Source organism: Cornus florida, unplaced genomic scaffold (assembly GCF_030987335.1).
Source record: "Cornus florida cultivar Cherokee Brave unplaced genomic scaffold, ASM3098733v1 CherokeeBrave_3.0.0_Hap2_Chr01, whole genome shotgun sequence".
Taxonomy (NCBI): domain Eukaryota; kingdom Viridiplantae; phylum Streptophyta; class Magnoliopsida; order Cornales; family Cornaceae; genus Cornus; species Cornus florida.
In genome coordinates this window covers 49,319,897-49,333,340 of record NW_026775571.1, presented here as the reverse complement: position 1 = coordinate 49,333,340, position 13,444 = coordinate 49,319,897, and the positions used below count along the sequence as shown (strand labels likewise).

Here is a 13,444-nt window from a genome sequence, read left to right as displayed (position 1 = left end):
AATATTTTCTTACTTTAAAATATTATAAAATAATAGTTTTTCAAAACCAAAATTAAACATGAAAATTTATATTTGTAGAGTTGAGAATTATAAAAGAATTATTTTTAAAAATTTTAAATATAAAAAGTCAAAATAGAATTACTAAACTTATTTTGTCATTGTCTTTAAAAAATTCTTAATACTAAAACTGAAAAGGATTACCAAATTACATTTTGTTTTTGCTTTTTAACACAACGTCATCAATTCTCAGTTGTGTCACTTGCCAGTTGCCACACGTCTGTGTTTAGTATTTGCTTTTTGAAAGATTTTTTTTTTTTTTGAAAGATCAGATTACAAAACCATGCCCTAAAAAAGTTCTGGAGGCCAGACGCAAACGGCCAAAGCACTGTTGCGGTGGCGGTGGCGGTGGCGGTGGCGGTGGCGGTGGCGGTGGCTTACGGCGCAAATCTTCCCGTAGAGCTGCTGCTTGACATACTCTATCGACTCCCCGCAAAGTCTCTCTGCCGATTTAAATGCGTAGCCAAGTCATGGTATTCTCTAATCTCATCCCCTAATTTCGCCAAAACACACCTTGATCGAAACAACACCACACCCGAGAGGGTCCTTCTCATTTCTGACTATCTTTACTCTGTCGACTGCACTGAAGCATCCATTAACGACTCTCTACTGGCAACGAAGCTTGATTTAGGTTTGCCACCGATTGACCTTTACCTTTTCCAAATGTTGGGTTCTTGCAACGGTATCACACCATGTACGGAATTGGGTACGATTCATCTGCAGATGATTACAAGGTTGTGGAAATCGATATTAGAGAACCTGAGTATGATTATGATTCTGATGATGATGATGATGAATCCTTTTGTAATCGTGCAAGTGTGTATTCGCTGAAAACTGATTCTTGGAGGAGGATTCAAGATGTCCCCGACTATCGTTCTAGTTACAGCTATCGTTCCAGTTACGAGCCGCCTTCTTCACTGGTTCTTGTAAATGGGTGTTTACATTGGTTCAGCTACAGGGACTCCATTTATGTGATTGCTGCTTTTGATTTAGCAGATGAGAAATTCCCTGACGTGCAGATACCTAGCTCACTTGACAACAGTAAGTTCGATATGCAGTGCTGCAAATTGGGAGTTTTGGGAGAGTGTCTCTGTTTACTTGTACCTCAATATTCTCATACCACCGATATTTGGGTAATGAAGGAGTATGGGGTGATTGAGTCTTGGACCAAATTTACCAGTGTCTGTGGACTTGATATGTACATGACGAAATTCTTATGTTTTGTGGATGGGGAGGTTCTTTTTGAAGTTGATGGAGATAATAAATTTGTCGCATTCAATGCTAAGGAAAAAACACGGAGAGATATAGTAGTGTGTGGCATTCCAACCATGTTTAAAGCAGGGCAGACCTATGTGGAGAGCCTTGTTTCACCCTATCACTGTGAAGGGAAGGAAAAATTGAAGGTCTATCAACTAGATAGGTAACTACTGTTCTATTCTATCTTCTTCGGTTTAATATTGATATAATTATAATATCTATGCCACCATAACATTGAATTTTTAGCATCTGTAAAACAATGTATTCATTATTTATACTTCAGTGATTCAATTTTTAGTTTGAAATTGAACTATATTTTTATAGGTCTACAGTGGGGTTCACTATCGTCGAACTTAGATTTTTTCTATGCAAGGGGTGGGTTCTTCGATGCATGTACCAAAGAGAAAACTAAAGTTCAATTAACACAGTATTTTGGTCATTTTTAGGTTTAATTTTGGCCTATTTCTAGTTGAATTGTGTAAGAAAGCACTAGTACTTACTTTTTAAGATATTTTTAAGATGTAGATAAAAATGTTAGCCTCTTTATTGGGTTACCGGATTTGGTTTTAGAAAATAATTGAAGATATCATTTATGCATTACTAATTTCATTCATTCTATTATAGCCCCATTAATTAGAACTTCACGCCTGATGGTCCTATGGAAGTAGCTTCTTCAATGCTTGATATGAAAATCATACCATTAGAAGAAGTGGGTTTCTGTCTAATGTGTAGTAGTAGGTGAAGGAATTCATCCATGTCTCAAGTTATGGACTTCCTTGTTTCTTGTATTTATGGGAAACAAGGAACGGTTAAGAAATATGCATGAGTTCTCGGAGAGAATAAATATGCGTGAGCAATTCTAAAGCCAAATCCAAAATATGCTTTTCATTCCCCAATCCAATTTTTTGGATGAACCAACGGCAAACCGAGAACGAGGATCAAATGAGCTGAATGACAAGTTGCAAACCAACCCATTCTACCTCCTAGATCCTGACTCTAACACTGTTCCAAAGACATTGGAAGAACCCATTTCTGTAATGAAGGGGACCGAGTGTCACACGAACCAATTAAACTCCTCAAGGAAGCAAAAAACCAAAATGATGTGCTAGTAATGGGTTCTTCTATCATTAACAGAGCTTCACACACCTCTACTGTTTAATTTGATTAGTAGTTGGAATATGAGCAGTTTGAAGTTTGAATAGATCACACACCTGCTTAACAGTCATTATAACCTAAATAAATTTACCCATAAATTATGGACACGATCATGAAGTTTTGGTGTCCGACACGGACACGACACCTTGTTATGACAAACGCAACGAACCTAAGATAAAATCAAGAATTATGACAGAAAAGTAAATGCAACACACAAAGATTTATACGTGGTTTGGCAACAACCTACGTCCATGGTTGAGATCCGGTGAAAGTCTTCACTATGTATAAAGTCGGAGACTACAAGTTTTCAGCCCTTCTGTTTCTGTGCGAATTTCAGTCTCTCTTACACCACTCCAAACCCTAAGCGCCCTTATATATTGGGCTACAAGAGACTAATTAGGGTACACCACTCCAAACTTATGAGCACAAAGCTCATCCAACGGGTCATCGGGTTATAAGCGGGTCACGTTCCTGACACCAAATTTGGGCCAAAACATCACAAATCTCCACCTTGGCTCAAATTACGCCAAGCTCCACAATCTCCAGCTACTCCTTTCGCATCCTTTATATGCCTCTAAGGGTGTCAGCAACTGCAAGTACCAATCAAGTCCAGACAGTGTCTGGACTTAAGTGTAGGAATGACCTTAGTCATCATATCTACTGAATTCTCTGTTGTCCCAATCTTCCTCACTACAATAGCACCTTGTGCAACCACATCTCTGATGAAGTGAAACCTGACATCAATATGCTTGGTCCTCTCATGGAACATCTGATTTTAAATCAAATGTATGGCACTCTGGCTGTCGCAAAACACAGTCAAATCATCCTGTTGCAAGCCCAAATCACCAACCAAGCTTCTTAACCAAATAGCTTCCTTCACTACCTCTGTAGCTGCTATATACTCAGCCTCAGTAGTAGACAATGCAACAACGGGCTGCAAAGTCGCCTTCCAACTGATCAGACTCCCACAAAGAGTGAAGACATACCCTGCCAAGGACCTCTTCCTATTAAGATCTCCAGCATAATCCGAATCAACATCTCCAGCAACACTCCCACACGTGTCGCTGCCTTTGTCATAGACCAACCCAACATCTGCAGTGCCTCGCAAGTCTCGTAATATCCACTTCACAGCCTGCCAATGGACCTTCCTAGGTCTAGCCTGCTCACTACACTAACTGCATGTGAAATGTCTGGCCTAGTGCACACCATAGCATACATAAAGCGACCACCTGCACTAGCATAAGGAACACGAGACGTGCGCCACCTTCTCCTTGGTTTGTGGTGACAATGGTGCTGAAAATCTAAAGTGGGCAGCCAATGAAGTATTCACAGGCTTTGATGCCTGCATAGCGAACCGTTTCAGCACCTTCTCAATGTATTTCTTTTGTGACAAATACAATCTGTCCGCTCCTTTGTCCCTGTGAATTTCAATACCCAATATCCTCTTTGCAGCACCAAGGTCCATCTCAAATTCACCACTAAGCGAAGCCTTCAACATGTTGATTTCAGATATGTTCTTACAAGCTATCAACATGTCATTAACATACAACAAGAAGTACAAATACGAACCATCTGAAACCTTCCTGTGATACGCACAATTGTCAAACTTACTCATGCAGTAACCATTTCCAACCGTAAAAGGTGGCAAATTGCTTGTACCACTGTCTAGGAGACTGCTTCAGCCCAAACAAGGACTTCTTCAGTAGGCCAACATGATCTTCCTTTCCCAGAATCTCAAACCCCTTAGGCTGATGCATATAAATCAGCTCTTTCAACTCACCATGCAAGAAAGCTATGTTTCACATCAAGCTGCTTAAGCTCCAAGTCATACAGAGCAACTATAGCAAGTAACACCCGGATTGAGCTATGTTTCACCACAGGAGAAAACACTTCATTGAAGTTCCCTCTATGTATGGCCCTTCGCCACCAAGCGTACCTTGTACCTCGCATCTTGTACCCTTGGAATTCCTTCCTTCTTCTTGAAGACTCATTTACAACCCACAACCTTCTGGCCCTTAGGCTTCTTAAGTAGCTCCCAAGTCTGGTTCTTATGAAGAGACTCAAATCTCCTCACTTATGGCAACAAACCACTGTGCCGACTCACCTGTGATGGCCTCATGATAAGTACATGACTCATCAATATCCTCTGCCACACTAAGTGCATAAGCAACCGAATCAGCATGTGAAAACCTATTGATGAGCGCTGAAAAGTGCGCATTTAAACCCCTTAAACTCGAGGACAAGAGGCTCGATCCATCTTGAAATGGTTGGAACGATCACTGTAAGATCGATCGAAGCTTGGTATGATCGATCGAAGAATGCTGCTTTCCACTTCTTTGCTTCCACTTTGCTCCTTTCTTCCATTGAGCTGGAGATTGCATCTTTTATGCTCTAATTCAACTGGATTAACTTATTTTGGGGATAAGTGCCTGAAAAGGGTAATAACATGAAATTAGTCTAAAACGGGAAAATAAGATAGATAAAGGTCTTAGAATATCCCCGGAAAATTCCCATCTTCAATCGATCCAACATTTTACTTCTTTGATCTTATCCCCACCTACCACTTTTGTCTTTTTCCCAAAATATTCCAAAAATATCTCAGATCTGTCTTATTCCAAAAAGGCGCCGCCATAGTTCGATCGATCGAACCATCCTTGTGATCGATCGAACCTCCTCAAGTGCGAGAAAAACAAAGTTCCAGCCAATTAAAAAGTGTGCTAGTGGTGCAATCATTTGGAGGTCCTAGTGCACGAGGTCTGACCATTGGGTGTGACACTTAAGCTACCTATATAAGGATTTTGAGTCATTTTACACATAGACAATCTTATAGAGAAAGGAACACGATACACAAGAAAGGTTGGAGGTGTCTAGAGATTGGAAAGACACACACCATTTGGGAGTCCTTCCACTCATCTAGGGTTTCCACCAAGGAGGAAGAAGATTTTTTAGCATGGAGATAGTCCTTGAGGGTTGGATAACAACATCAATGAGTGGCTAAACATCTTCTTGGGGCTAGAGCTAGCCCTAAGCATGCCTCCTAGACTTTGATGTTTTGTAATTAATGGGGATTAGTGTTGTATTTCTTGTCTTGACCTTTGATATATATAAATTTTGTTTCTACCATGATTTGTGTAGTTTAATTCTTCCAATTGATCATTTCATTCTATTCATACGTCTATGTATGCTAGAATAGATGTTCATGTGTTTATCTCTAGATTTTGTGATATTGATGCATGTCTATGTGTGTTGATACTATGAATTTAGTAATGTTCAAGGCATGGTGCTTTAATGGAATACTCTTGTGATTTGTTTGATGGTTCATGCTCATTTCTTGATGGATTGTACCTCTTCTTTAGTTTACTTAGTTTAATTTTCATGTCCCTAGCTTAGTTGTAGTGTAGTTGCTTTACTTTCTTAGATGGGATGACAATCCATACTTTTTGTTTGATGTTCTATACTTCTAAATGCAAGTAGTATATTTCTCTAAATTGTGGGTGTTTATTGATTGAGGGCTTAAAGGAAGGAATAATAGCTTAACTTGATATGTTGTACTATTCACTAGATTGGTTAGACAATGTATGCTTACTTAACCATCCATGCTATTATTTCAATCAATTGCACATAATTTCATTTACAACACATGTTTCACCTTTATCCAATAAATATTGGATATCTAAGAAGGTGGTGCTTAGTGGTGAACTCTAGGTCTTAAGACCTCTCTCTTATTCTCTACACTTTACTTAATTTAGTTGTTTCACATTGCTTTCACTTAGTTAAAATTGTAGTTTAATTAACCAATCAAATCACCTTTTGATCACTCGACCTACTAATTCAACCTTGTTTCCAAGCAAAAGTACGCTTCTAATCCCTTGGGACGAACCCTACTCACGCTAACTATATTTTTACTTAGAAGTGGTAGTGGCATTTCATAAATTTAAATTTGGCACACTACACTTTTGCATGCTTTGGTTTGAGGCTACACCACCTATACTTCTCAGGTGGCCTAATATCCCTCCTAGGCCAATCTTTAGCCACACTATACTGCTGTAGCTGTGCGTTTCCCTCAGCCTGAAACTGCTCCTGCTTATGAGTCGACCAAACAAGACTATCCTCTAACTGTATCTCTACATGCTCCACCTGCTCACTGATACCCTAAGCTTTCCCTAAATCAACTACCTCCTTCTACAGAGTAAGCATCACAAACTCTTAAAAGGTTACATCCCTGCTAGCAAGTATCTTCTATCCTGAAGCCTCTGGGCACCATAATCTGTATCCCTTGACCCCAGGCTGATAACGAAGAAATATGCATTTCTTGGCCCTCGGTTTAAGCTTCCCCTCATTCACATGAGCATATGCAGGACACCTAAATATTCTCATATTACTGTAACTAGCAGGAGAACCAGACCATACCTCCTCTTGAGTCTTACAGTTGATAGCAATCGATGGAGACCGGTTCACCAAGTCACTAGCTGTAGAAACAGCTTCAGCCCAAAACGCTTTGTCTAACCTTGCATTGGACAACATACACCGTGCCCTCTCTAATCGTGTTTTGTTCATCCGTTCTGCAGCTCCATTCTGCTGCGAAGTCTTCCTCATTGTGAGGTGTCTCACAATCCCATGAGTCTTGCGGAACTCATTAAATTTTCTATCACAAAATTCCAAGCCATTGTTTGTCGTCAAGCGCTTGACCTGTTTTCTTGTTTGCTTCTCAATCAAGGTCTTCCACTGCTTAAATGTAAAAAAAGCCTCATTCTTGTACTTCAGAATATAAACCCAAACTTTTTGAGAAAAGTCATCAATCAGCGTCATCATATAGCTACCACCACCATGTGAAGTAACCTAAGAGGAACACCAAAGATCAGAATGAATATAATCCACCGTACCCTTGGTCCTGTGAATTCTGAACTTCACTTTGCATTGTTTTCCGAAGACACAATGCTCACAGAAATCTAGCTTCCCAGTTTTCTGACCACCAAGCAAATCCTGCTTACTCAGAACATCCATCCCCCTCTCACTCATATGCCACAATCTGGTAGTATCTGAATCCAGATCCGAGGACGATACAACAACTGAACCCGTGATTGTGCTACCCTGCAGAGTACATAAACCATGCTTCTTCAGTCCCTTCATCACCACAAGAGCACCCTTGGAAACCCGAATGACTCCACCTCCAGCCTTATAAATGCACCCGATGGAATCCAACATACCCAGGGAAATCAAATTCTTTCTCAGTTCTGGTACATGCGTGACATTAGTCAGTGTCCTCACTATGCCGTCATACATCTTGATTCGAACTATACCGATACCTACAACCTTACATGCCGTATCATTCCCCATCAGAACTTCCCTTCCATCAATAGATCGATAAAAGGTGGACAAGCATGAAACGAACAACCCAAATCAAGAATCTACTCATCGCAAGAGTTGCCGATTGAAATTATGAGAACATTACCACCATCTGAATCATTACCCTCTACAAAAGCCACACTTTCAACTTCAGAGAATTTTACCTTTCCCTTTTTACGCTCTGGACAATCCTTTTTGAAGTGCCCTTCCTCTGTCAAACTTTCTGCATTGCCCTCAAATGCCCTTTTCTGCAACTCCTTAGAATTCAGAGCCGCCTTCACGTCTTCCCTGTCATACATCATTGTATCGACAAAGTTCTTATACGAGGGTGGTAGAGAACACAACAGAATAATAGCTTAATCTTCATACTCTATCTTGACATCAATATTATTCAAGTCCATGATGATATTATTTACCTCGTCAAGATGGTATTTCAGAGATGAACCTTCGTGCATGTGTAGAGTGAACGACCGCTTCTTTAGATACAAGCGATTTGCAAGAGATTTCGTCATATATTGGGACTCCAACTTTTGCCATAGCCTATCCGTCGTACTCTCTCCAGCAACTTCTCGTAGAACCTCGTTATTCAAGTACAACAAAATCGTACTGTGTGCTTTCTCCATAACCTCATCTTCGTCCTTTATCTTTTCTGGCAGTGCATCCTTCCCCTTCAGTGCCTTGGATAACCTTTGTTGAACCAACAAAGCTTGCATCCTAACCCGCCACAGGTTGAAATCATTTTTGCCATTAACCTTCTTGATTTCCAGAAACTTGGACGACATCCCTACTTCGAACCGAAAGCTCTAATACCAGTTTGTTTTGACAAACGCAACAAACCTAAAGATAAAATCAAGAATCACGACAGAAAAGTAAACACACCACATAAAGAACACTAAGATTTATATGTGGTTCGGCAACAAACTACGTCCACGGTTGAGATCCGGCGAAAGTCTTCACTATGTGTAAAATCGGAGATTACAAGTTTTCAGCTCCTCGCTTTATTTCTGTACGAATTTCAGAATCTCTCTTTTACACCACTTCAAACCCTAAGCGCCCTTATATATCGGACTATAAGACCCTAATTAGGGTCCACGACCCATGAGCACAAAGCTCATCCAACGGGTCGTTGCGACCCGTCACCAAATCCATGCCATAAAATCACACACCTCATAGAAGTGCCCGTACTACTTAGGTGGAGAACTAAGTGGAGATGTTGTCAAAATTTAATTAGAATTGGATAGTAGCTAGCAGTTCACTATGATGCAGATTATTCATTCTTGAATGGGATAGGAAAACTACACCTGTAGAAAGAAGTTGAAGGCATTAGGATTCACGATGCATTTGTTGATGGTGGAGGTAATGGTTGTATCTTTTTTTTCTTTTTCTTTTTTGAGTTGCTTGAATGGTTGTTACTTAGTAAAAATAAATTTTCATTTTAAAACCATAACTATAAGAAATTATTCTTTTCAACCAAAGATTGTATCAAGAAAGGCTGGTAAGAGAAAACGGGACTTAACACTTTCTTTCATTTTATTTTATTTTATAGTCGTAACATCTTCTCTCACCAACTCATTCAAAGTACTTAATGAATGATTCCCTTGTTCTTGTATTAGTGACACTCAGGATGGTGAAAGTCATCTTGGCGTTTCTCTTTTTGAGGTAATTTCTTTATTGCTTCATATGTAGCTTTATTTTGCTGATGTTATTATATGTTTTTATTTTTATTTTTATTTTTTTTATTCTGTTCTTGTTAGAAGTAGTTCATTTATGTGTATACATACGAAAATTATGATTGTTATATAGCTAATGTGGCATACTGATTTGCCTTTCAGGCTATTTTGTGCATGTTATTTCAAAGCTTATAATATGTTTGTTTTTTTTCCCTGTTAGAAGTAGTTCATATATGTCTGTATACAAGCATGCAATTATGAATGCTTTTTACATAGTTAATGTGTCGATTTACCTATTTCAAGTAGCATAGCATGTTTTTTTTTTAAAAAAGATAATGTGCAATGCTACATAGACTTCTAAGATAGACTTGAATTTGATGCTAAGTTCTTCAATTGGATTCTTTTTATCAATGTCAAATACTCCTTCTGTCCCAAAAAGGATGTCCTGTTTGGGGAACCATGACTCACATGTCACGGTTCCCCAAACAGGACATCTTTTATGGGGCAGAGGTAGTATTAATTAGTAAAGTGATCATGGTCTAGATATATAACCACAATCTCATTGTTTGTATTTTCAATGAACTTGGTTTAGGTTTATCGATCACTTATACTAGAAGTAGTCAGTTTATTGTTGAATAAGTCTGCAAGGAGCCATGGATAAAGGCTGAATGCACCCACCTTCTTAATAGTTGTTATAACCTAAATAACTTTACCCATAAAAGTTTAGACATTGTTTTTGTCATTCTTGTCATAATGAAAATTTGAGTTCTCAATTCTAGAACTTAAAATGAGTATTTAAATGGAGCACGAAGTCTTGCTAATAGGGCTCAAGGTAATGCAGGGAATCCAGATAAGATTACATGCCTCTGTAAATGTTGTTTAAATTAACAATACCAACAGTTCAATATAGTGTATGACCACTTGCTAAACAGAATAATTTCCGCATACACTGTATGGGTCTTTCATGGACAGAGTTGAAGTCTATATGTTAAAAATGGAGGTGATGAAGATGGTTTGGAAATGCCCGAAATGCTGTAAAAGTTTACAACAGTTATTACTTGATGGATGGTTCAAATATTGGGCAACATGTATCATTGGTTGAATGCAATATTAGTGGCCTAAAATCCCGTGAATGTCATTTTCTCATGCAACAATTACTTCGTGTAGCTTAAAACGGAATACTACCAAAGGGTTTGAGGATTGCTATATTTTGCCTATGCGCGTATTTTCATGAAATATGCCAAAGAGTGATTGATAGGACTAAATTGGAAAAAAAATTGAAAATGAAATTGTTGAAACTTTGTGCAGAAAGATTCTTTCTGCCATCTTTCTTCAACATTACCATTTTGTATGTTAGGAATCAATTTTACATTCTTGAAATGCCCATGTTTACATTGTGGACTACTGATAATTAAATTTCAAGCCTCATTTTTATCCTTTATTTAAGCTTCATTCTTCACAGAAAATTGAATTTCAAGCCTCTCATTTTAGCAACATCATGTGGAAATCCTATGTATTGATTAGTGAAAATTTCAAAAACCTATTGTGCAGGAGCATTACCAAAGACATGAAAGGAAGGTTGATGAAATGATGAGGGAGCAAAGGGAGGAAATGGATCAAATGAGGAAAAAAATGGGGCTCGAAATGGATCAAATGAGGGAACAAGTGGAACAGATTCAATCGTCGTGGGTATGTGATAATAAGAATGCTGTCATAATTTTAAGAGAGAATACTTTGAATTCTCTTGTGCAATTCCACAGTTCATCAAATTGAATTACGATCTAGCTTTGGAAAGGATGACATAAATGTCTAAACATTCCGTTTAATGTCTAGTGTGTTAATTAATCACGTAGATCAGCAAAGCTGAAGTAGATGCAACTTAGATCGGTAAAGGTAATAGATATTTTAATTTATTTGGTGTGACTGAAAAACACTTTAAAGCATTTAACTACTCAGCCACAACTTCCGATTCTCCAAACCCAATGCTGAAACTGAAGCCAATGCATGTCTACTGGTGCTTGTTGTTTTCAATAACTTTTACCTATCCTAATTTACTGTTTTCTTTCTTTTTTCCATTACAGGCACAGCGTGCTAACTACCAGTCCTGTCCCAGTGGTTCAACAAGTGTCCCATCTACATTTTGAAGGGGAAAATTGTGAGTTATTGCATTATAATGGGATGGGATCAGTTGCCGCTACCAGTGAAGTTGTTTCCTTGGATCCTATTACACTTGTAAATGATGCTCCTCTCAGTTCTGATTGTTGGGAAGTGTGGGTCAATTACGTCTTTGAACCCGAAGTGCCCTTGTACAGGACTCATCCTAATAAACTTTTTTCTTCGACATGCTAATGGGAATTCAATTGCGTGGCCTAGCAAGTATATCAAAATCAGTAAGTAATTAGTTTTGCCATTTTTGTGATATATTCTCAGTTTATAATTACATATTTCTTATGGCACCATTTGTATTTGTAATTTAAGGTCTGAAAATATAATATTCATTTATCTGCAGCTGGACCTTCGGGATAAGCTCTATGACGAGAAAAGATTTTTGCTTCATGATGCTTGGGTTAAAGAAGGATGAGTTTTAATGCTAAGCCTTGGTGTTAGCCCTTTATTTATTGGAAACTCGTTGGTCCTAGCTGTAAACAGTTTGGTGCATGCTATGTGTGTGTGTGTGTGTGTGTATTGTCAACTTTTGATTTGTTTCCAGATTTTTTACTTTTTGCTAATGGAGACACTAATGCTTGAGCTGATCTGAAAATTGTTTCCAGTAAAGCTTTAAATGTTTCCTCGAGCTGTTTACTTTTTCGTCAAAGTTTTGTTGGGTACAGTCTATAGACATCTACCTTGACCTTTTTCACTTTAATGCTAGCATTAACCTGCTTAGATATTTGCATCCTGCAACAACGTGTGCCAAGATTTATTGTTGCCTTATTAAATATGGTTCAGCTCGTACTCATTGTATAAGCGTTTCATATTGTGTTGAACAAATGTCACGAAGTGTCTGAATGTGCCGGTGCCCAAGCAGCAACTGGTACAGACATTAATTGTTTATTCCAAGTATATGTTATACTTATTTATCTGGTGATTGGTTGTTCCAAAAGTTGAATGAAAATCCAGGTTCCAATGTGCATTTAAGACCTTTCAATTTTGTTTTGTTTAAAGAAGTGAAAAGTGTCATTAGCAGTAACATATGAATATGCAGTATTTCACCTCTCTAATTTGAAAAGCTCTGCTAGATTATGTACTTTTAGTTACAGGATTCCCCTTGTTTTTGAATTGTAATATAGATTCTATGCGACTTTTTTCGCTGATTATTAGCAGTTGTATAAGCACTCAGTGGACCAGTATGAGATTGACTTGTTATCAGTGATTCATTCCCTGATTCTTTCTATTCATTCCCTAATGCATAAGGTTTTCTTTGGTAAATCTCCTGTGGTCGTTTGTTTATGATGCAGATTCTTCAATTTGAAATAGTACTATTGTAGATTCTCCATCTCCAGATTCTTTCGTATGTTTGACCCTTCACTCCTCATCCTGGGCACGATCTTGCACGCTGTAGCTACTCCATCTCTGGCCACCTCAGTCTTTGCTATTGAAGGGTCGTCCCCATCCATGGAAGGACCTATCCTCAAGAAGCACTGTGAGATTAAAGAACTCTGGCAATCCAAAGGAAGATGAAGAAGATCAGAAGAATTGTCTAAAAGCCTACTAGGTTGATCTCACACCACCAGCCCACAAAATCTCGACAAAACAACTGGATGGGGTGAAGAATTGCATGATCCTCCAGAAGAGGACTGGTTAAGTGTGCAAGACATTTGGTTGAATCTGTTGATCCAGTCGATTGGGTAGAAGCCCTTGTCAAGAGCAACACCAACATGGCATTAATTGATAAAGCTCAAGCCTTTCTCGACCGGATACAATGCATCATGTTCCGGTCAGCGAGGAGAATTAGTGTT

At 38.6% G+C, this 13,444-nt stretch overlaps 1 protein-coding gene across 5 annotated transcripts; it reads left to right on the top strand.

Annotated features, from left to right (window-relative positions):
- Window positions 1–627: 627 nt before the first annotated feature.
- Window positions 628–12,568, top strand: LOC132296267 (F-box/kelch-repeat protein At3g06240-like). 5 transcript variants are annotated; one of them, XR_009478576.1, is made up of 4 exons: window positions 628–1,477; window positions 9,439–9,474; window positions 11,037–11,174; window positions 11,567–11,706. XR_009478576.1 is itself a non-coding variant. In XM_059794479.1 (4 exons), the coding sequence occupies exons 1-3, from the start codon at window positions 750–752 to the stop codon at window positions 11,832–11,834; spliced, it is 1,032 nt and encodes a 343-aa protein (XP_059650462.1). In that variant the 5' UTR covers window positions 628–749; the 3' UTR covers window positions 11,835–11,875; window positions 11,995–12,568. The 5 variants fall into 5 exon arrangements, 4 of the variants coding, with proteins under 4 accessions (XP_059650462.1, XP_059650471.1, XP_059650468.1 ...); XM_059794479.1 differs by lacking the exon at window positions 11,037–11,174 and adding an exon at window positions 11,995–12,568 and having other exon boundaries at window positions 11,567–11,875; XM_059794488.1 differs by having other exon boundaries at window positions 9,429–9,474; window positions 11,567–11,772.
- Window positions 12,569–13,444: the final 876 nt, after the last annotated feature.